This window comes from Alosa alosa, chromosome 1 (genome assembly GCF_017589495.1).
Source record: "Alosa alosa isolate M-15738 ecotype Scorff River chromosome 1, AALO_Geno_1.1, whole genome shotgun sequence".
NCBI lineage: Eukaryota > Metazoa > Chordata > Actinopteri > Clupeiformes > Clupeidae > Alosa > Alosa alosa.
The window spans coordinates 7,975,646-8,000,005 of NC_063189.1; the positions used below are offsets into that span (position 1 = coordinate 7,975,646).

The following is a 24,360-nucleotide window of genomic DNA, read 5'->3' on the forward strand; positions in this document are numbered from 1 at the left end:
GTCTAGTCGGAGAGTGCAGGCAAGCTGGAGATGAAGGACTCTCAGCTTGAGGATGTGGGACCTTCCCAGGATAGCCGAGCCCTACAGTGAGTCAGCGTCACTGCTTGTCATGTCGCACGACAGCACACGCACACACACACACACACACACACACACACACACACACACACACACACACACAGACACACACACACACACATACACACACACACGAGCAGAAGTCTAAAAGAAGGCTGTTTATTCTGGAACACCGCCTGTCCACTTCCCCCAGGGGCTGGGGCTCAAAGTTCTGTCACGGAGAAGCAACTTTCCTTTTAAAGCAGGTGCTCCAAGGCAGCAAAGCCGTTTGATCCCCAATCAAAACATTCCGCACTGGTTAGAAGACTTAGAAGACAAGTCTGAAGTGAAGTCTGTGCTACTCACTATACAAATGTGTCATTAGAACCTGTAGTTCATTATCTGACTGATTTTTTTTCTAAGAGGGGGAAAGGAGTGATGTACCAAATCAACACCTCGCTAGGAGGTGATAATGAAGCTGTACATCTGTAAATGTCACTGTATAACCAGCTGTTGTGTTGGTGAGTGAACTGGGCTGCCATGACGTGACACTGACGCGCGTCTCCTCCATAGGTCGCTGGAGCGGGACTCGTCGAGTGACGAGGATGCCAAGGAGCTGAGTGCCACCGCGGCCGCCTCGCTGGAGCGCAGCGCCCAGGCCGACTCTTCAGCGCACCTCCCCACACACTCCTACAAGAAGTCCCTCCGCCTCTCCTCCCAGCAGATCGTAAGGGCCCGTCTTTCTCTCACCTCATAAGGGTGCCTGGGCCACAGACCCCACTAGCCACCTTGAGTCCTGTTTACACTTGTATGCTCAAGGTCTTGTTAAGCCTCAGGGCTAGCGCAGAACCGTAGTAGAATTTATAAGGAAAACGCCACACCAGACGTGTGTGTGTGTGTGTGTGTGTGTGTGTGTGTGTGTGTGTGTGTGTGTGTGTGTGTGTGTGTGTGTGTATGTGTGTACCAGTGGCAAAGCTCCAGTGGCAGCACAACTGACCCACACGGGGGAGCAGCTCCCCCCTCTGGTGGCTGCTCAGTGTCGGCCTGGGAGGCCGAGGCTGGCTCCTTTCCTCCACGTCCTCATGAGCAGGACTCTTGGATGGAGCTGACGCAGTTTCATTAAATCATGACCTATGAGTTGGATGCGTGCTGGAACACAGTGTTCCTGACAGTGGAGGATGTTTTATTGGGGAAGGGCCGTAGGGTTGGATTTCACAATGCGGCATGATACTAGCTTCTTAATGGACGTCAGCAAAGGGAGAGAAATTAATTTTCAAGAAATGGGGGTAGAAATCTGATGTTGGGCCCATGGGTAATGGTTAATTGATCATTTGTGAGGATGGTTTTTCGCCCTGATAATGGCATGGTAATTGGGTTGACCCATGCAATCTATGTCACACATGATTAACGTGAAGGGTAACAATTGATTTTAATGACTAGTCACAGACCATGCCCTCAGTGGATGTATTAGTTTGTGTGTGTGTTTGTGTGCCTTTGACTGTCCCTGAGCATGCCTGTCTATGTTTGTGTATGTGTGTGTGTGTGTTTGTGTGTGTGTGTGTGTGGACGAACCCACAGGCCAGTCTGAAGTTGAAAGAGGGTCCTAATGACATGACCTTCAGCATCACCACACAGTACCAGGGCACATGCCGCTGTGAGGGCACCATCTACCTGTGGAACTGGGATGACAAGGTCATCATCTCTGACATCGATGGCACCATCACCAAGTATGTTCCCCTATGCCAGCACTCGTCCACGGTTGCTAGGAGTTTGTAATAATCTTAGTTAGTAACAGACTAGGGTTAGGCATACACTATGGGTGCGTTCGTAATTTGCCACTCCGAACGCCCCGAGCACACTTTGTAACACCGTTTGTAAATTCGAAATGATCGTGTATTTAATCAGAGTTTGACACTCTCGGAGCGTCCAGAGTGTGTCAGATTGAATTTACGAATGTACCCTAAATTGGATTGAATGTATTACTCAGTAACACCATTAATTGGTGACTTGGAGAACACTTTTGCGATCATGTCAGCCGTCCTTTTGAGAACATGTCTTAGATTATGTCCTTAAGAGTTGGGCGCAGATCAATTGTGTGACAGGGGCGTGTGACGCCACATGCCGTGCTGTTCCAGCTTTGAAATGTGACAACAGAAATATTTTAGGAAAAGCTGCAGCAGGTTTTGGATGCTCACTATATAGAAATTGGTATGTGTTGTCGAAGTGACACACTTCAAGTATTTATAGACTAGAGCCAGACAATTCTTGGGGAGTGGCAACAACAGCAGTCACAGTGATTAATTTATTTGCTCTCTAGATAGCGGAAGACCATTCAGCTGTCACAGCAAACCCAGTCCAAAGAACTAATCATGGGTAAAATGCAAACTCCTACAAAAAAAACAACAAAAAAAAAAAACCTCATTATGATGACGCATGTGCAGGACAAACTCTCAGTCTCAAACATGACTTTCCACCATATCACATCAAACACCCATCCAAATTGAATCCATCTGCTTAAATTTAGTTCCACAGACTCGTCTTCTCTCTTTTTTTCCTCAGCATTTTTAAAAAGAAACTTTCACTCCCTTCAAAGCCGCATGTAGCACATTAGCACAGGAGAAGGTTTCCTGTCTGTGGGCTTGGGTGGCCATTTCCCAGTAGTCGGTGGGTGTCTGGACATCAAACGCTCGAGCAGTTTGACTGGCGCTTATTATCAGGCTGACCCAGGCGGCCGGTGCGGACGTGGCTGTGATGTCGGCGCTGACGCCGAGGGCCGCACAGGGCCGGCTGGGGTGTGTGTGTGGGGCAGTCGCCGGAGGATGCCGGCATAACGAGGCGGTTTGATTGTGCCAGGGGGAGGGAGATGTGCTGTGTTAGGCGCTGCGCATAAGGATCCTCATTAGAGGGAGACTGGCCTCACTTAAGCCCCGTAAAACGCTGGCCAACAATTCCCGCGCTTCCCTCGCCTTTTCATGGGCAGCTCCTGACTGCTAATTTAGTGCTCGAGACTGCGGCGCGGCATCCGCATTTAGGGCCTCCGGTGGACGGTAGATGTGTGGGCAGGGATTTGCTGTGGCCGGTTTGATATGGTCATCAGATTCTATCGCAATTGTGCTTCTACCTTCGTGGTTAACTTTATTTTTGTCTGTTTGTGTGTGTGACTCTCCCTGTGTGTGTGTGTGTGTGTGTGTGTGTCAAAGGTCGGACGTCTTTGGACAGATCTTGCCGCAGCTGGGTAAAGACTGGACTCACCAGGGCATTGCCAAGCTGTACCATTCTGTGGCAGAGTGAGTTGATCTGCATTACCCTTTACAGGCAGAAGTCTGTTCCCTTGCGCGCCCACGCAGCCCCCCACCGCTGCTGTGCTCGCTCAGGTCCTAACTGGCATTTCATCAATACACAGCTTAGTGCATCAGCAGATCATCAAAGATCCTAAAGCACACCTAACCTTTTAGCAGGATTCCAAGAGCACACACAGCCTTTTGATTCACCTCTGCCGGCTCCCTCCGCACTGTCGAGAGTGTAAACACCAGACTTCGGAGGCGCCGAGCCAGGCAGACGGAGCGTAGTCGTGACCGTCGTTTTCTCTGATCTGTCTCGCCGTTTCTCGAATTGCACCTGCAGGAACGGATACAAGTTCCTGTACTGCTCGGCGCGGGCCATCGGCATGGCGGACATGACGCGGGGCTACCTGCAGTGGGTCAACGACGGGGGCACCATCCTGCCCCGAGGGCCTCTCATGCTCTCCCCCAGTAGCCTGTTCTCAGCATTCCACAGGCACGAAGCACCCTCCCTCCTACACACACACACTCACATGCGCACACTCACACACACACACACTCACACACACACACTCACATGCGCACACACACACACACACACACACACACACTCACATGCACACTCACACGCGACACACACTCACATGCGCACACACACATGCACACACTGACATGCACACACACACACACACGCACACACACACGCACACTCACACTCACACGCACACTCACATGCACATATGTGCACAAACTTACACTCACACACATACACACACAAGCATACACATACACATACACACACAACAATGCACCTACACTACACACACACACACACATACACATACGAATAACAGTTCCCATGACATAAAATGTATTGTCCCTACTGTATGTTACAATGCTACTTACACTTCTGTGTCAGCCTTTAAAATCAACCCTCTAAAGAGGGCTAAAAAAAACAGATAAAACTAATAATTCTGTCCACAGTGCCCTCAGGAGAGACCTTATTTTTCTGCTCACTTAAGGTGTTTTTCAAAGACTTCAAGTTTTGAAAAAAAAAGAAGAAAACTAACTGCCTTTCTATTGATCCTGCAGGGAGGTCATTGAGAAAAAGCCTGAGATTTTTAAGATCGAATGTCTGACGGACATCAAGAACCTGTTCCTGCACAACAGGCTTCCCTTCTACGCCGCCTTCGGAAACCGGACCAACGTGAGTGAGCCTCTAGAGTGTTGTTGACTCGTCTTATTTACGAGGTGTGTCATGTCGGCAGCGCATCGCTCCCGGGCGGAGGCGTAGCTCTTTGGCCGAGGCTCCGTGGCAGACAGAAGGGATGGAGCAGCACTCTCACCCTGTTGACTCTGAGCGCTGCCAGCCTGGACGTCCCTCCAGCACGTGTGCCTGGCCCCTGTTAGCCCCGAGCTAGCGATGGCAGCCAGAGGGGGGCGTCTGGGTAGTGAGGCTGCGCTCAGCTGAGTCAATAACTCTGGGCAGGCAAGGCAAGCAGGGTGGAGTGAAGCCTCCCTCATTAGTGGGCGTCTGTCTTCGTCCGTAAACATGAAGGCATTCTCTTCTGAATGACATCATTCCTGAATTTCGACAGAAGGGGCTTTCGCGTCATTTAGTGGGAAAGTTATGCTCAGTGTTTGTGTTGGGAAGGCCGATCATTATTTATTTTCTTTTTGTTTCCATGGCGAGTGTCATCACGTTGGTTGGTTGTGTGTTGTTTGGTTGCAGGATGTTTTTGCCTACAAGGAGGTGGGAGTGCCGGTGTGCAGGATCTTTACAGTCAATCCCAAGGGCGAACTGATCCAGGAGCAGACCAAAGGCAACAAGACCTCGTAAGTGGCCCTCGGAGTGAGTGCTCTTTGACTTGAGACCAGCGGCTTCTCTGCCTGTAAGTGTAACGCTCTGCTTCTGTCTTAGGTACAGCAGGCTGAGTGAACTGGTGGAGCACGTTTTCCCCCTGCTGAGCAAAGAACAGAGCTCGGCCTTCGACTGCCCAGAGTTCAGCTCCTTCTGTTTCTGGAGACAGCCGCTCCCTGAGATCGACCCCGACGAACTGCTCTCGTAGAGTCCGCGACGTTGTCACGACCACACCCAATCTCTGCTGTTCGTCAGCCTCATCCATTCCATAACCAAAGCCCAGAGGAGGTGCCTGCAGAGGGGGGGAGGCACACAAAGTCACTCATCTGACATCACATTTTAAGTGAACCGTTGAGACATGTGGTCTAGACTCGAAACCAGCGTGCATTCACTCACTCACTCGTTCCCCTACCCCAGAAGCTATAAGACACAGAGCTCTTCATGTGCCCTCGTGTGAACGACGAGTCCCCCACCCCACAGTAGCTGCGTGCCCTGGCTCCATGCATGTGCAGGTGTCGGGCCAGGCCTTGGATACGCTGGCATCTGACTGGTGCCACCTCTGGCTCATCGCTCTTTAACTGAAGCTTAACTCACCTTTGACATGTGTGGTGTGACTCAGTGTCAGCTGCTAAAAACCCCAGGCTGCTACAGGCCTCTCAGGCGCTGTTCGCCAGGCCTTGTGGCAGAGCTAGCTAGTATTTTGAGAGGTGGTTTGTGTGGCTACTGGTTATTGTAGAATAATAGTGACTCTTTTTGACAGTAATGACTTCTATCTTTGTTTTTTTCCATTTCATTGTGTGATTTTGTTCTCACCTGTGTACAGTGCAGCTGAATAGCAAGTGAAAATTAACATAATTGTGGTTTCTGAGGAGCATCAATAAGTTCTGAAAACATATTTTTGAAGGTAAAAAAAAGTCAATATCTTAATTATTGTTTATGTTTAATTTATTTGTTTGATAAACAGTACCCACTGCCTTCGTGTAGTTGTGTGGAAGGTGATGCCGATCTAATGCAGTGTGCAGTGTGTCCACTAGAAGTATAAAGATCCCAGGTTAGTGTGCTGTGGTGTTGGTTGGGTGTGGGACGCACTGGTCAGTTGCGTAATCACTCAGCCCCTTTGTGTCTGCGTAGCCTCTCGCTGAACAGCGAGTGACTCCACGTCCAACAGGATCTGACCCCTCAGAGAAAGACTCTGAAGCAGGCGCAGCACTTCCTGTGGCCTTCATTCCAGAGCCTGGCTGCTTCATAATGCCTTACTGAACGCACTTTGAGCAAAGGGCACAGGGAGAGAAATACAGATATTTGATTTGCACTTAGAACATTATGAAGAAGCATGTTGTGCAGAGTGACTAAGCAAGAAGAAAACTGTGCAGTATGGGCCATGGCGCTGGAGTCTGGAACACTCCGCTGCCACCTCCTCTGTCTGCCGGTCTATAATCCCTTAGCTTAGTGTTACTTCCACAGACTGGACCCTTCCGACCCCATTTAGCTCATCAACTTAGTAGCCAGAACAACATATCTGCTTGTATACTAATTAAGATGTTATGTTGGGAGTTGAAACATATGGCCATGTTCACTGCTGGTTCAGGTGTGAAGACTACCATTACAAGCAAGACACTCTAGAGAAACAAAACTCATGTTCTGGGTGTGTAGGTGTGTATCTCTGAGTGACACCACTGTTGTCACAGCGGTCCTCCGTGCCCCAGGTGTGTGTGTGTGTGTGTTCAGGGCAACAGGAGGAGGCTGCAGACGCGGCATGAAAGCAAAGGACTGTGTGCTCAGTGAGATCAGGAGATGGAACTTCACAGAGTACTCCGGTGTTCCACCAGGGGGATGTTTGGGCACTTGTGTGAGTGTGTGTGTTTCAAGTGTGACTGTAGCACAAGTACTTGAGAATATGAAGGACGTCATTTTGTAAGCTCTCGTCTGATGACTCTTTATTGGCTTGCTTGCTTTTTGTAGGAATATGTGCTCCACATAACTTATTTCTTAAAACATCACAAAAATATATATTCTGAAAGCACAAAATAGTTGAAATATATTTATTGTTCGAGTGTGAAATCGCTTTCCTTGTTTTATGGTTAATGTAGGCACTTATGGTTTGCTTGATTTATGCGTGTGTGCTTTCTATCATTGCTGTATGATACGAGTCCTCTTTTCTGTGTTTGCTGTGTATCAACAAAAACGATTCCATTCTTTCTATGAAAGTAATACCTCTATGTGTGAGACGATCACACTCAAATGGTATGAATCCGTGACGTTCTTTTCAGTCTGTATTAAATGCTGAACTCAAATTGGTGGTTTCCCCCTCCCATAGTTTTATCTTGATGCCTTTTGTGTATATTTCTTTACATTTTGTTTTATGTTTGGAGGGTGTATGTCTTTCTGTTTTAATGTAAAAGTTTGCAAGTGACCAGTTTGAAGACCTTTAAATGTAGGCTTTATTTGATGGATAGAGTATATTGACCAATATTGAGTTGAAATTTACAGAACAACATCTATTAAAAAATATATTCCACCAAAATATACTGGATCCTCTGTCTTCTTTTGAAAGAGACTCACTGATAGTCGGAAGCTGTTGCTTTTGTTGACATGGTAATGCGTACTGATCAATGATCAAAATCAGCGTTAAAATCAGCATTTAAATGCAGACAGAAGCCCTTTCTTTGACTTTTAAAAGAACCATTTTATTGTCATTTCAATGAAGTTTCAGAGAATCAAATGTCAACAGAATATCTCTGGGGCCACTTGTATAGTGCATCTGCGCATCAGCGCACTGATATGAGGCTGTTATGGACACCATCTTCTCCTACCCATTTACCTGGCAACCGAGGCTGTAATGCATTATATTCATATGACTTCACACCGCAGTAGAAAAGGGCCAAATGAATATGATGCTCTATTCCAAGAAGTGGCCATTTGTGGTGGCTTGATGCTCTGTGTGTATGAAAATAATGGGTCTGATGTCCCCTGGGGGAGGCTTAGGGAAATGCTGTCCACGCCCTTTTCCTGGAATGATCACGAAGGAGCTGCTGGCTGTAATTGTGTTTTCTGTAATGGGTTGTGGTTTAGTTTCACTGATCCATAACCTGCTTTTGCAAGAGATGGTGAATGATTGACAAGGAAATTACTGGGGTCTGATGTCCTTTTGCAATCTCTTTTCGCCACACTTTAAAACTGTAGTTATAAAGATATTACATTTCCTATGACCATAAATGTAATGACTAATGCTGTGGTCAGACTAATGCTGTGGTCAGAAGAGCTCAGATAATGAATTTTACAATCCAAAAAAACATACAAATATAGGTTAATTTAAGTAGTTAAAATATAATCCCACTTTTTACATTGTAAAAATAGGGAGGTAAGTATGGTCTCTAATAAAGTAAAAACATATGAACAGCAAAATACTTAACATTTTTGGCCCATGTTTATGTGAAAGCAAAGTAATAAAAACTGAGTGTCATCACATTGTTCAATTTAAGAGGCTGGCTGTATTCACCATTTTGTGAGGCCAAGCTGGATTTATTGCATTGTTCCCAGCCTGATAATGGACTTCAGTGTGATTGGGGAGTTGGATTGAATGGCTTTGGCCTGAACAGCGGGCCTTGGTGGGGTTTGGGGAGGTCTGAGGGCTATCTGCTGGACTGTTGCGAGTAGAGGAAAATGGCACTGAAGGTGGAGAGGATCTCCCTGGACTCGGAGACGGCCAGTTTTCCAGCGGTTCGCACAACACCCACGCGGTCGCCTTTTCGGAGTGGAAGCACGATGCTGAAGGACGCAGAGCCACCACACGCACATTTGTCCTTGTCCGTGGCGAGCTCGCCCTGCCCGTAGCCAGCCGTGTCGAGCTTCTGCACGCTGCGATTGGACACGGAGAGTACTGCCTCCACCCGCTCGCCGCGCTGGGCCGTCAGCACCGCTGTGACTAGGTAACGACCCTCCATGGGTACTGTGAAAATCCCTAAGGTGCCAGAGGTAGAGAGAACTCTAATAAGAAACAGGTGGTAGACTACTCGATAGAAACATTTAAGCTGTTGATGCCGAATCACAGGTGTGCAGCCCACCCCTCCCCCACACACACACACACACACACACACACACACACCTTCCCGCTTCCCAACTCCACTGAGCTCATTTTAATGGGCTCAGAATCTCTAAACATACTTTTCTCATCATGCCAGGCACGATCGAGGCTGAACACCAAGTATCAACAGTACGTACTTCTCCTCCTCAGTAAATAGCAGTCCATAAAACATCCTCCAGCATCTGGTCCACAGCAATCAAGCAGCACATTTGTCACTCTTTTAGTAAATTGTAATGCATGTAAGACAACCCAGAGTAAATGCTGTTTCACTGAGTAAATAAACGGGAAAAAAATCCCAATAGCAGACTACTGCAGAACACCTTTACCTGACTACTGCAGAACACCTTTACCTGACTACTGCAGAACACCTTTACCTGTGTCAAGGCTGTAGTGGCCTCCGTCATTGACCAGTACCCTGTTGAAGCGCACGACACTGAAGTCCCCCGAGAACGGCTGGCTGGTGAGTCCAGCGGAGAAGGACAGAGGGTCACCAGGAGCATGGCTCTGGGCTGCAACTGTAAGGGCATCATCAAGCGTATGATGTTAGGAACACAATAACCCATGAGTGTCTCTTAATAGGGTCAACGTCTCTAGATTGAGGCACCCCCTCAATCCCTTCTTCATTCTGCTTCCATCAAAACGCAGATACAGGGCTATGGGGTGGAAGCGAGTACGCTTTGGGAAAAGCTTTGTGCCCTCTGCAATAGCAGCACTTAACAACAGATCACAGCGGTGATGGATCACTGTGCCGCCCTCATTCCTCTGTAATGTCAACTGGTGATGGTTTTCCTGTTTGTATCTGTGTAATGTGATGTATATGTGCTGTTTGTGTGCTGTTGTGATATATGTGGGTGGGGTATGTGGTGGCAGGGTGGTGGGTGGTGGGTGAAGAACCGTGACTGTGTGTATCTATGTATTTCATGTCTGTGAGGCTTGTATGGTATGTGAAAACAAATTTCCTATGTAAGGACAAATAAACTAACTAACTAACTTACCTGGTGTTACAAGTGGAATGTGTGCGGCAGCCTTATATGGCATCTGAGAAACTGTACAAAAACAGAAGTGAATCAAATGAAGCTCTCTATAATCTACTAGTTCTTAGTTGTAAAATGTACAGGGCGCAGATTAAGTGAAGAATTAGATTACGAATGTTGTGTTAAAAGGATGGTGTGCCGGGATGAAATTTACCTGCGAATGGATTTGTCTTGAAGGCTACAGGATTTACTGGTGGGTAGCCTGTGATTGCATTAAATTACACATTAAGTAGCCAGTCCATACTCTAGTCCATGCTAAACCACAAAACAGCTCGATTATCAACCTAGTAATTGTTTTTAACAAAATAATGTCATTTACATGTATTTACATCACAATAGGGCTGTGAACTACAGTGTATCCATGGCAGTGGCATCAGTGCATCTCTATCTTTTGAATCATCATTGCAACTGGCTGTGTTATCGTCACCATCCTAATATAATGGCATAAGTCATTTTTGTTCAGATTTTTCAGAAAACACAAAACAGTTAACCAAAAATTGAATGAAGATGATATATTATATAAGTTGTTATTATGGGAAAACTCTTAACAGAATTCCCTAGGCTCTTCCTTGTAGAGCCCACACAGAGTACGGAGGATTGTCTGTTGAGGGTTTAGTTCAACATGCTCAACATGGTTCAACATGGAATCTGTTGTCCAAAAAGGAGTTGATGAAGATCCTTCTCATGTACCCGTTCCCTTACCTGGGGCACCGGCGAATCCCATGACAGGCTTCTGGTTGGTGTTGGATTCCTCGTGTCGCCGCATCACCCTGCGCTGGTACCCAGGGGGTCCGGCCTCGCCCGTCTCCACCACTGGCCGACGGGGCACCTGGGGCTGGTTGGGGAGCAGGGGGTTGGAGGGCTGTAGCACCACCGTCGGCTGCCGGGGGAGCAGCGCTGGCTGCTGGGGGTGCCAGCGTTGGCCTGGCTGCTGCAGGGTGATGGTGGGCTGCTGGGCTATGGCAGGCTGCCGTGGCTGGACGGGCACGCGCTGGGGGATGATGTGGATCTGGTTGATTTGGGGCTGACGCGGGGGGATCTTGATGGTCGGACCTGCAGGTCTGTGGGGTTTCAGCGGCACTGCGGAGAGGGAGAGAGATGGAGGGGGATTTGGCAGCCTGTCTGGAAAAGCAAGCTGGCTACAGAGGTATTGGAATTTTTTGAACCGAATAAACAGCACTTCAATAAATCATAAGTCTCAAATAATTAACACATGCATTTCTACATATGCACACTGAAACACAGACCAACCAGAGGGCCTGTACGCCTTTACGACCCACCCATAAAGCTTTCTCTCTCTCACTCTCTCTGGCTGTCTCCCTTTGTCTCTCTCTCTCAACACTAGACCCACACATCTTTTTTTTTTAAGTATATTTTTGGGGCTTTTTAGCCTTTATTTGGACAGGACAGTGGAGAGAGTGAGACAGGAAGCAAGTCTCTCTCAGTCAGAGATGGGTTGGGATTGGGAAATGACCCGCAGGTCAGATTCGAACCTGGGTCCCCGTGGGGACCCGTATATGGTACGGACGCTGTAGCCTGCTGCGCCACAACACCCCCACCCACACATTTAACAAAGGTAGTAAACATTGTATAGAGTATTTTGATGTTGCTCCAAACAAACCCTGGATTGTTCTAGCCTCCACTTTCATCTACTTCCATTATAGCGCTCATGAAAAAACTAACAGCTTTTAAAGCCAAGGTTTAAGAGATACCTTAACAGAGCCATGCCTGTGTTCTGCTTGGGGATTTTCACATATTGGGTGGATCTGTGTGTGAACTCTGTTCTGTGACGACTGGGGGAGATGAAGTCTTCCGAGAATGAGTCCGACCCTGAGAGGCTCCGCAGAGCACATGACTCAAACAGACGCAACTCCCAGAACACTCGCACGTCATTAGAAGTTTTTTTTCCCCCTTTTGACGCTGTTAAAACCCAAAGACCAAATCAGCCAACGTCTGAAGCATCCCTATTTTAGCAACAAAACCATTCACAGCTAGTCTCAGAGGGGGTGTTAAATATACCCCCATATTTTACCTTGAAGTCTTCTCGTTTTTGACTTTGTGACGCTCCTCAGTCAACATCACGGTTTCATTACCATGTGATTTGCATCAGTGTTGACACAAGGCTCACACCTTAATCCCCTGTTCGCATGGCTTAAGGGTCAGATGACCATGAATCACTACACAGGCCATAATGCTGAGCCCTTCCAGACACCCAATCAATCAGTGCATATTAGATGAGTCGTGCACATCCGCAACCACATCTCCATAGAAGCCATAGGCCCTACACACTGACGTATCCAATTCAACACAAACAAAAGGCCCACTGACGTCTGCAGATTGGTCCCCTAGGAGGACGCGACTGGTGCCTGCCTGAGAGTTTCCCACGAGCCCCTCAGCCTCCTCATTTTTTGGCAGCAAGAGGCCAACCACAGTGAGCCAGACTGGCGTATCAGAGCCCTGCCACAACACAGATGTGCCGTCTCACCGTGACCGAGTCCCACTCCCCCATTACAGACACCCCCATGCCGGAGGAGAGAGTCCTTGGGGAGACGCCCCGAGCGTCACCATTGCCGTGGAGAAGCAGGAGGTTGAGTGTCACAAAACCACTAACAAGGACCACAGCGGGGCGCATGGGGGTGGATGGCGTCACGCCCGCGGAAAGCACCACTGCACTGCGGAGCTCCCTGTGGGAGCACTCGTTAACACCTCAATGCCTCACATGATGCAGAAGAGTCAGGAGTAAAACTTGAAGATGAAATCATTAAAAGATAACAATGCAGGTGTGTGTAAGTGAGAAATGTGGCACCAAGACATCTGGAAAGAACTAGATCCCACACCAGGAGGTGCATTACTCAAGAATGAATATATTGGATTCAAACACACTTATAATCTATAATCTCACACTTAAATCTGCTCTTGGCTGCTCTTCCCCCACCTTTCTTATGCAGCCCTTGCCACTTAATCTACTAAACCCCTCTTCTACTGCACTTTTTACCCCCCATAAATGCACAAATAGGCTAACACCAGACATAATTTCACTGCATTTCTTATATCCAGTAACTATATGCATGTGACAATAAACTTCCTTGTATCCTTGTATCCTTATAAACACACATGAGAAAACACACACACACACACACACACACACACACACACACACACACACACACACACACACACACACACACACACACACACACACACACACACACACACACACACACATGCACAGATTTATTCTCCTTCTCTGTTGATTAATTACTGACATCTTGCTCTTCACTGTAACTGCCAAGCCCTTGAGTGAACAGCCTTGCTCTGGCTCTTGCACACTGAGGACTTCCAGATGCATTCTTGAATCTTGAGTCTAAAACCCTGGGCTGAAACCCAAGAGGGGATCACATCCAAACTCTCCACTGCGGAAAAGCTGTTGAACTCCTCACTAAGGTGAAGTCCCAAGTCCTCGATACCGATCCAGCTAACGTGCCCTGGGGCCAGCCTCGGTTCAAATATGCACATCGCCACGCAGACAGAGCCAGCGAGATCCCGATCAGCGGGGATAGAGGAAGGAAAAAAGGGGAAGAGAGCGTGTGAGAGAGGAAGTGAGGAGATAAGGAGTGTAAAGGGAGGAAGGGGAGGAGAAAACATCCCACGCAGAGTCCCAGTCAGAGGAAACTCAGATCGGTAAGACCACAAGGCTTTCAGTCAGAAAGGTCAGCTTAGCAGGGCAAGCCAATCTATAGAACCTAGAAAAGGTTAGTGGTGTCCTGCTCCCCAAGGGGTGTGTCAGCCTAGCGTGTGCTATGAAAACAGCAGCTTAAAGACTATCGGGCTCTATTCATCTTAATATCCTTTAGCTGCGTACAGTGAGCACAGCCATAGTTACTGCTGATTCCCTGCTGAAAAGTGCCCAAGTCTAGAGTGTTGAGTGGAGAGCAAACAAATAAATAATTCAAGGCATTAAATCGACTGCCATTAGTAAGAATGAGGAGAATGTTAAATGCAGCCTCTAAAGTGGTTCCTTTGAAAGGCTTTGTCACTGTAGAGAGAGCACTGTATCCCTTTGACTATTGTGAAATTCATCTGGACCACACTCATCAGCCAGAATGAGCAACAACAGAACTATTCAGGGTCTGGGCCCTCTGATGGGTCATTGCAACACCCCGTTTGTTTCAAGATCCCAAGGCCCCCATTTAACAGCCCAGACACAGACTGAAAAGCTCTGACAGTATTCTCACCACACCCTTGGCAAGAATGATAAGTTGTTTAATGTTTACTGTATATATATTTTTCAGCTAATGGCTAAACTGGTCAAGTTAAAAAAGTTAAAATCTACAACTGATATCATTATCCTATTATTTGCAAGATACAGTAACAGTAATACACTGACAAAATAAGAAATATATTTTGGTAAAGAGATATAAATAACAGAAAAATCAGTTTCATTATCATTATGTAGTCACGAGAGTTTTAAAGTCTTACAAAAATGAGGTTTGAGTTTTGGATTTGGATTTGTAAAAAAACTTTTTACTAGCCCCCTTCTGTGTACAGATGGGGTGGGGGTGGGCTTGTGTACAATACAACTGCTTTAGCAAGTTCCAACAGAGAAGAGGCCTAGGCCCCCCTCGCCCTAGGCTGGATGACATCACCGCGCAGAGGGGAGGCTCCGTGGAAATCTGCGAGTGTTTGTGACATCACAGATTACGGTCACAGGTCGAACATCTGCTGATGGGTGTGGGGCCCATGTCTTGCTCACACAGAGCACCACAGCCCAGCCCAGCCCAGCTCCAGCAGTGAGTCAGGGGTAATGAAGACCAGACCCGGGCACACGGGTCGGCAAACCCCAATCTTCAGGGCCTGTGTTATGAATACTGAAGGAAAGTAGGCCATGACGACCTCAAAGCCATACGAGGGCTACACAACTCTTCTACACACTCTGAAAGCCTGTGGGTGATACGGAAGAATTGGATCTCTTCATTCATGACAGGACCCGAAAAGGTCAGTGTCGGAGCGATGGATTTCCATCAGCTGTAAGATATTTCTCTCTCTCTCTCTCTCTCTCTTTCTCTCTCTTGCGTGTGTGCCTGGGGAACAGTAACGCCTTACAGACCCTGAGCTGAAAGCCTGGTTGGGCAAACAGGCTCCCCTTTAAACAGCCTTGTAAAAAAAAGATGTTTATAAAAACACACACACATACACACACACTCTCTCTCTCTCTCTGTCTCTCAGGCTTTGAGAGAGTTCTCATATATCCCATATCAAATAAATAATTGAAACATATTTCTTTTACAGAGCTATGGTGTGCCCCCACACACAGAGGGATACAATAATCCCTGCCCCCTCTCCCATTCATCAGATCTCGTCTGTACACATGTGGATGGATACACGTATGGATCTGCCTGGTACAGCCAGCCAGCCATGTAGTGGACTTCAAATAAAGGGTTGACCTCTGGAGACATGGCCTCTGCGAATCCCCTCACCATAATGGAAAGCTCCATCCTGCCTGGTTATTGGTCAACATGACCTTATGTATCATTGTCTCTCATAGCACGTTAGCTCCATCCTGCCTGGTTATTGGTCAACATGACCTTATGTATCATTGTCTCTCATAGCACGTTTGCTTGGAGTGAGCTGCTGTTACTGAGCTGACCAACACAACTGCAATATCAGAATGGCTGTTTTTCTTGTTTAGAAAGTGTTGCATTTTGTCAGTCTACGAGAGTATAGGAATCAACTCAAAAGCATACCAATATCAATATGCAAGGGATCTAGATGGCTGGTGCTTGGCCAATGTTTTGGGCTAATATTCATTTATCATATTTGGCTGAAGCAAAAACAAAATGCACAAAGGGATAAAGTTCATTTGCAAAAACCCTGAATGAGAAACAACAGGCAATGTACAGATCTTATACCACCAAGAAATAAACCCTGTTCTACAAACTTCGAAGCAAAAAAGTCAGTTAACTTTATTCTAAATCTGTTTAGAATCTATGAATGGCAAGTGAATGGCACCAAAAATGGCTCTGAATAAGAGCAAAGATGGGAATGAAACTCGAGCTGTCAATCATTTAGCCAGCTAACTTAAATAAAGCCTGAACTATTGTTATGCCATTAGGTTTTATACCTTTAAAAAGGTGACATACAGTAATTTCACCTAATCTAAATAAGTTCCTAACATAGGATGCTAGAGTTTATACTTTGGGAAATTGAAACAATTAATCAATGTTAATCAATTAATCAATGTTAACAAGTAATCAATCTCTGCTAGCAAAATTTACTGCAGTAAATATCTTCCTCCTAGACCAATTACTGCCTAATGAGCCAATTTTCATTGCTGCAAATGTTATAATAATGGTTCCAAACCAGGAGTTTACCCAATTTAACATAAATATAGCATATATAAACAAGAAAATATAAACACCTCTAGTTTAACTCTGTAAGTAAACGTGCCATATGTAGCCGTTTTCACATGTTTGGTCAAATATCAGCAACAACAATATGTGGCCGATACCAGTAGCAGCAGCCGATATATTAGTTAAGCCAATATATTGGTCTGTTGCTATACGAGAGGGCAGCATGGCTCAGCAACTTTAAAAGACACCTTATGGCTACGTAGCTATGTAGACTACTATACATTTACAGTGCAGAGATAATGATTGCATTTTTGCATTACATACCCACAATTTGCATGGGCTCAGATATTTTTGGTGTTTTACATCCATATCCTTTATAAGGCACTGTACTGACCTTGGTCTTTAGCTGTGGCGTCTTTGTCCTTCGCTAGGCTTGCAAGCTGGATTTGGACGTTGTGCATGGAACTCTGCAGGTTTCTGATGTCCAATGTGTGTAGCCTCACAGTGCTATTCAGCTGCCGGATGGGATCTAAGCCAAACGCGGGCTTCTCCCTCGCACCTGGAACAGTACCGGATGCTCCATCCTCCTTTCCACAGATCTTCTCCAGCTTGGATACTCTGCCATTCAGGTCAGCTACTGCTTCATTCATGCGGCTCGAGCTGTCATTACAGCGACTCAGCTCTGCTGTCACACGTCCATGTAGTCCCAGTAAACTAATCTTCAGTTCCTCTATTTGATGTCCGTTGACTTGATTTGTTGGCTCCAGGTGGACACTGGGATCATGGGCTCGAGTGAGCCCTTGTCCTGCTTGCCCTTGTCTACAACAGGTGGCATTCAGACTTTGGTAATCCTGCGTGCACTTGTTCATGGAGTCCTTCAACTCTGCAACAGAACTTGTAAGATGATCAACATTGTTTGTGGAGTTGTTGACTTTGTTTAAGAGATCCTGTGCATCCTTAGTGAAGAACTGATTCTGTACTGACAGCCTATCCATCGCCCCTTCCAGTTGTTTGATCTTGTCAGCATTTTGCGAGACGTCGGTGCCCAGAACCTCCAGCTCGTTCTTGCAGCGCCGCACATCCCTCAGTATTCCGTCCAAACCTCCCAAGCCGGGCTTGCAGTCCTTAGTCTGGCATATCTCTCCCACGGCGTTGATCTTATCGTCCAACGTCTGGATGAAGAGCTTGTTCGAGTTGATCTCGGTTTGTAGGGCGTCCACAGAGCCGCTGGACAGTCCAGATAAGGAGTTGTTGCTCATCTCCACCAGCATGGTGGTGAACTGGTCCTCCATGCCGTACAGCCTGTCCTCCATGAGCTGACGGAGGGCAGCCACCTCGTCGGCGATAGTCTTGGTCAGCTTCTCCTCGACAAATATGCTGTGCAGCTCGGCGTTCTTCTCAGTCACGTTCATCCTGTCCTCCAGCTCCTCGATGCGTGGGCCAAACACGTCCTCCAGTTGGAGCATGGACAGGTGCTCTAGCTCATTGTCCATCCGGGCGTTGAGTATGCGGTGGGCATCAGCCACCCGCTGTATTTCTCTCCGCAGCTCGTTCTGGTCATTGCCGTCCTGCTGGAGGGGCAGTGAGGAGTCTCTATTGAAGAGGATGGGTCCATCTGCCACACCGATGTCCAAACGCACTGAGCTGATCTCCTTCTTCAGGTCATCGTGCTTGGCGTCCATTAGCTCTGTCAGGGTAGTGTAGATTTTCTGGTGCTCTTCCTGGCACAAGCTCTCCACAGAGGTCATTCTGTCGTTGCACGTGTTTTTAAATCCGGTAATTTTATCTTCGATATTGTCTGTGAGCTCCCTTTTCAGCTTGTCGAATTTTTGGTCAACATAAGACTGCAACACGTCCAGGTCGGGAGATGCCCCGCCGATGAGAGGCCCTTGGGACGTGTCCATGAGCATACGGATCTGGTCACTTTGCCTGGACACAGTCCTGCGCAGCTCTTCCAGAGCCTCGTCTTTGCTCTTCAGCGTGTCTGTCACACCGTCCAGTCTCGCCATCACCTCCTCCATGCCCCTCTGCTCGTCGACATGGCCTCTTACCGCCAGGTGCCCATCCAGGAGGAGCCCTGGGGTCTCCTCTGTGCCCCCTGACCTGGCGCTGTCTGGAGGCCGCATGTTGTTGAGGAGTGTGACGAGCATCTTGCTGGTGTCCTCCTGCAGGTTGGTGCGCAGGTTCTCGCTCATGCCAACCATGGCTGCCTGCAGGTCCTGTACTGCCTGAGACAGCTTCTGGACCTCACCTTCCAGCAGCCGAGCCTTGTCTACACCACTGCGCCTCACATCGTGGTAGGGTATGTCTCTGCGTTCTGGTCCTGTGGTAAGACATGGATAGAGAAACATGGATAAGAAGCTGCTGTTGTAAAATAATATATTTTCCATTTACAACTGGCGACAACACTGTCATTGTCTTATGTTTGCTTACTTTGAGGATATCTGCTGATGTCAGGACGAGCTTGTGGGTCATTCTGAGGCTCCAGAGGAGTTTGTCTATACGGATAACCTCTATTCTGAGAACCTCTGAGTTCTCTGCAGTCTGGGCCCTGGAAACCTGGACAGCATCTCCACTCAAGCTCAGTGACTGTCTTATATGCAATCCTATAAGTGGGCCGGAATCGGGTATGGTACCTAAGAGGAAGGAGTGAGGGTTAAGATAAGTGATAGCAAACACAAAATGGCCTCACACTGGATATGGTATATCTATCTTTAATAGCCATAATGTTAAGATCATGTTGAGACAAGTTTGCATAAATGTGATAGGATCTGGGGAAACCCAGCAGGATATCGCTAGGGGGCAGTGTCCCGAATGTTGCTAGGATGGTAGAATCTTAAATTGGTGAAATTTCACCATAGAGGGTTGAAACAGAGCACGAATCAAGGATTTTATTTTTTATTTCACCATGTGATGGGTTTTCCCAGATCCCATTACAAATATGAAAAGTCATGGTTTCAGGCTGCATGCATTCATGCTGGTCTGCCTGATTTTTTATTTGCCGAACAGACTAGTTAGTAAATTGCACATGCTTTGGGGACCTGTAATTTGATTGGTGAACAGTGGTTCACTGTTGTGCATTGTGCTCACCATGGTATGCATGGAAGCATGGATTTAGCTGATTATAGCTATAATTGAGTCAACTTTATGATGCTGACCTCTTGAGAACCATCCGTTTAACTTTAGTAACATACAGCATGGGCTAAATGTTTCCTCCTTCAGTCTCAATCTTCAGCTAATGGTTACTAATAAAACTGGAGCTGAAGCTTTTTTCTCTCTCTGGTGACATCTGAACTTTCTACATATGTGGCCCAAGCCTAAAGTTACAAAATGTACAAGCAAATGTAAACATTAACTCAGACTTAAACACTCTGGTAAATATGAGAGCAGTGTGAATGTTTTTCCTCTCCATCTTTTAGATTCTAAATATACATTCTGGAGATTGCCCATTTGGCTCATGGACATTTTCCTGAATCTTTTGGTCATTTGCAATGCACTGGCCATTCATACTGCTGACTCATAATCATCTGGCTATCCTGCCAGAATTGTTGAATGTTTTGCATGTTAAATATTTAATCCAGTACTCTGAAGATAAATACATAATATTCATAACCTGTTGATGGTGGTAGACAGGGGCTAATTTGTTGACAGAATTTAAATGTGTTTTTTACTGCTTAAGCCTACATGATATCAGCACACTTTTTAAAATAGATGACAGGGATGAGAAGAGGTAATGTGTTATCAGATCTGAGAACACATGTTCCTACTCAATGGCGGTCATGCCACCCCATTCTCAGGGGAGAATGATGTAATTTCCTTATTGGCAGATCTCATCTGTCACATCTGCGTCTTAGATTAAGTTTAAAAACAGCTGGCCGTGCTTAATCCCTACCAAATATCACCACCCGTTTGTTCAGGAAGCCAATATTTCAAAGCAACACAGCTACAAGATAGCTTGGAATTCATCTCATTACAGACACTGTTCTAGATAGAGTCCAAGTCAAAAAAAAAACAACAATGTATTTTCCATTAATACAAGTAATGCCAAAAAATGTACTGAGGAATGGAAGGTTTTCCTCATAAATACGTTCTTTGGTCCTCCAAAGTATAGCACATAATGAGTGTTTATGAACAAAGCCCTGTAGAAATTGGGTCCTCTTACACCATATAGCTGATTCTTGAGGGATGGGTTTCACTTTTAAAAAGGCATTGACTAACCATCTAGAAAAGGAGAGAAAGGGAGGGGAACTATATTGTTCCACAAGCCCTGGGACACTGTAAAACTGAAGCACTAACATTTATGACATTCCTTTTGGAGTGAACACTCCTACAAAGTCTTTAACATTATATAACACACATTATGTGTGCCCCAATCTCAAGCTTGTTTTTTTTTTTTCCTTCAATCTATGGCCATATAGGAATGAATGATAAGCATCATCTACACTCTGCTTTCACTTATAACACCTTCAACTTTGGAGCAAGGATCAAGTATAGAGCCATACAAGTAGAGTAGGCCAACTAGTCTAGGCCTCCAAAGTATTAAACCCCCGTTCATACTGGTTGTTCTACAGCAATTTCTATGTGTGTAGCTGAGTGGCACATTTTAAATCATGTTCAAGTCCTATTCACCCTCACATTACATTTTTTGTTTTACTCTTTCACAATTCTAATGTAGCTACAATACTTCAGGTACTGTAGCTAGTACTATAACTGATAGAAACCCCTATCTAAATCACTTAATAGAAACCCATAAAATACCACAATTTAAACGCTGTTACTGTATACTCACGCTGAGTCCTTGGCCTAATCATGGTGGCAAGTTACATTTGCACTATTTGGATATAACTTTTGCGCGCTCCACCCATCGGTCTCTCGGGGTACTTACATCACTTGTTGCTCACAGTCCGGTTGATGGGGTGGACAGGGCGCCACCCCAGGCTCCTCGAAGCTCCCTACGCCTGCCTGGACCGCGCAGGTTACATTCTTTTGCACAATAAAGGCACACCAATTTCTGCAGAGCGTTTGGAGACAAGGTAAGCATGTGAAAATGTCCAAGGTGAGGAACATTCAGAGAGAGCCGCCCAATTAGCTTTCCATTTAATCGGATTTGCTTTTGTCAGTCAATGACTTTGGTTCATCTAAAGTGGCTATGAATCTCTGTGTCCAGCGCTTTGAGAAAATTACATTCTAACATTCCCTTGATGTTATCAGTCTCTGCATTCACACGACGTGTGAAAACTGAACATGGAGTTTCTCATTCCGGCACAGAACAATACCTGTCAAATGAATCGCTTTAAACGACCACATTTACATCATTTCATGGCGCGGCTGTAACCCGAAACAGCGCCACTCCACATGTGATCTCGAAAGCCTTATCTGACTTTAAGCTACTTCTACCAAAGGTGGCTAAGGATATATCCTCATATAGGCAGAATATCTCGACGCTCTGAAATATACCCTGATCTGAGCTTCATAAATTAAGGAATTTGGATATGAATGCTTATATGAACATAATAAAAGCAGAAAATACCGATTACTTACTTGTTTCTGTGCCGGTGAACTGCTCCTGAGTAAGGGGCACCCTGGAATAAACTGGGCGGAGACGCATTATTTAAAGTAAATGTTAAAATAAAACAGAAAACAATACAATGTATTCCACAAAAAGTTAACTTTTCCATCGTCGTTAAAAGTTTTTTTGGGGGGTAAAGGTTGGAAAGTACACTAGTACACTAATCCACAACTAGACACTGAGCCCATCAAAACAGCTTCAAACTCAAACTAACTTTAGGGAAGTTTAGTGGCGATAGAAAACTCTGCTGTAGGGGTGCACCCATCTCTCCCTCCCACCCCCTTCTAAAAAAACAATAGGTCTTGAAACAACCCACGGTTCGGACGATTAAACTTCACACCCCTTGTTGCGACATCTGCAGTTACTTTTAACAGTTTCCGATATTGTGTAGCCTATGTAAACGAAAGGTTACAGTCAGTTAGGGTAGGCTACATTTGATAATCTATTCGAGTGTTTAATTTTAATAACAGCCTATCTGCTGTTTACGTGCAGTGGATGAGACCATGTCATTAGTGTTCTTTTCTGTGGCATATCCTATCTCAAATAATAAGAAAATTGGTTATCGTAGATGTGATAGAGTTACGTTGCTATCATTTTCAACTTGATTGATTTTGGGGTAGGCCTACCAGAGAATAGGCTATGGCTATGATTGGTAGGTCTGGGAAGTGAAATGGAAGTTATGTAAGAAAGGGGAAATGTAACTTTCATCTGTCATTCACTGTGCATCGCCTGTCAGTGGAGGGGGTTGACTGAAATATAGTCTTAGCTTTCTTAGGTTTTCGGATATCAAGCTTTCAGAATAGGCTATTCAATGGGTCTTCTCGACCTATAAATACATTGATTAGTCTAGCCTATAGGCGCTAGCATGATGAGATAATGTATGACGGGCATGTTATGCAAGTCTGACTACACTGGACCATGGTGTCACCAACATTTTGCAGTTTCGGAAAGATTGAGTATCTCAGAAGGATCCTGTTATTACAGCTAGTTAATTTTCCATAATGAGAGACAAGCAAAACAAGTGCGTAACACGCACGCATTATTTTTTTTCTGTAAGAAACTGCCAACTAACCCTCTCTATTCCTAACCCTCTCTGTAAAGATGCCTACAGTATTTGGGTATTTACAGGCTAAAACAGACATAGCCAATTCATTAGCCACTTATCTCTCAGTACTTTTAAGACTACATTCAACCGTTTGATCGCCGGAGCGACGTCGTATTATTTAGGGCAAGGTTAAACATAGTTCTTATATATTAACATATTTTGGAGATAGAGAGTATCTTACGTTATTGATTATAGTGTACTTCAGGGTCCGAAGAACCCGGAGCGGTGAACACACACCTGCTCCAGCTCTGTGCGGTAAAAAGCCAATAGAGGGCAGTGGTGCTTCATGAAAGTAGGCCTGCTGCCAGAGGTGCGCGGCGCATCCGATGACGCGGGTTTATCACGCATTGGCTTCAGAAAGGGATTATTTCTAAGCAGAGCAATGGAACAGAACGCAACTGCAATATCATTTCTTCCAATCGTGTCTTTATTGTCTACAGTGGCACTGACCTGGGTACTCTCGTCCTGTATTTGTCAAAGTCGTATGCCCCCCACCCCACTGTCAATGTTAAAATGTATGGAAAAAAGACAACAGTCATTGATCAGAGCACATATTATTACCAACATCTTCATTAGAAGCATTTGATTGTTGAAAGGGGGTGTCAATTGTGCTCCTCAGTATCATTCTCTGCAGTTTACCAAGTTTTCCCTCTTGAGTTTCCTTCGTTGGTGTCTCTAGCTCTTCTTATGGCTGTCTCTAGCTCTTCTAATATTGATTATATTAGAGCTCTAAACACTGCTTTTTTCTTGGTTGCCGTGATTTATAGACATTGTCTCAATATAGGGACACACAGTTTGTGATCAAAAAACAAAACCATAGGCATTATTTAAATGTAAATTTATAGGACTGACATAAATTAATATACTGTAGCTGTGGCTGTTTTGCCCTACCACACTTACTGTTGTGTTAACATAGCATAACAGAACCCTCATCAGGGGGTGGTATGGAATTCAATCTACAAGTGATGTGAATTTTAGACTCAGATGAAATGCCACTGCAATCCACAGCCAACAATCAG

General features: G+C 45.8%; 2 protein-coding genes across 3 annotated transcripts in view; one reads left to right on the forward strand and one right to left on the reverse strand.

The window, feature by feature from the left end:
• Positions 1-7,725, forward strand: part of lpin2 (lipin 2) — a 23,163-nt gene extending 15,438 nt beyond the window's left edge. For both annotated transcript variants that reach the window (XM_048261555.1, XM_048261480.1), the window contains exons 13-20: positions 7-86; positions 631-784; positions 1,636-1,784; positions 3,258-3,344; positions 3,682-3,834; positions 4,431-4,545; positions 5,071-5,174; positions 5,260-7,725. In XM_048261555.1, coding sequence (XP_048117512.1) covers positions 7-86; positions 631-784; positions 1,636-1,784; positions 3,258-3,344; positions 3,682-3,834; positions 4,431-4,545; positions 5,071-5,174; positions 5,260-5,407 — 990 coding nt within the window. In that variant the 3' untranslated portion in view covers positions 5,408-7,725. The remainder of the gene's footprint in view (positions 1-6; positions 87-630; positions 785-1,635; positions 1,785-3,257; positions 3,345-3,681; positions 3,835-4,430; positions 4,546-5,070; positions 5,175-5,259) is intronic.
• emilin2a (elastin microfibril interfacer 2a) lies at positions 7,623-22,445 on the reverse strand. The gene is made up of 9 exons (XM_048261372.1): positions 22,209-22,445; positions 21,553-21,678; positions 19,101-19,303; positions 17,062-18,990; positions 11,020-11,397; positions 10,472-10,519; positions 10,279-10,329; positions 9,658-9,798; positions 7,623-9,160 (listed from the first exon to the last, which is right to left on the reverse strand). Exons 1-9 carry the CDS (start codon positions 22,343-22,345, stop codon positions 8,832-8,834), a joined length of 3,342 nt encoding a protein of 1,113 aa, XP_048117329.1. The 5' UTR covers positions 22,346-22,445; the 3' UTR covers positions 7,623-8,831.
• Between the last annotated feature and the right edge of the window lie 1,915 nt (positions 22,446-24,360).

Coding starts and splice junctions, on each gene's coding strand:
- emilin2a (XM_048261372.1), bottom strand. CDS start 22,345: ATGGAAAAGTTAACTTTTTGTGGAATACATTGTATTGTTTTCTGTTTT. Junction 19,304..21,552: donor GACTGTGAGCAACAAGTGAT/GTAAGTACCCCG, acceptor CCTTCCTCTTAG/GTACCATACCCGATTCCGGC. Junction 10,520..11,019: donor GGGATTCGCCGGTGCCCCAG/GTAAGGGAACGG, acceptor ATGCAATCACAG/GCTACCCACCAGTAAATCCT.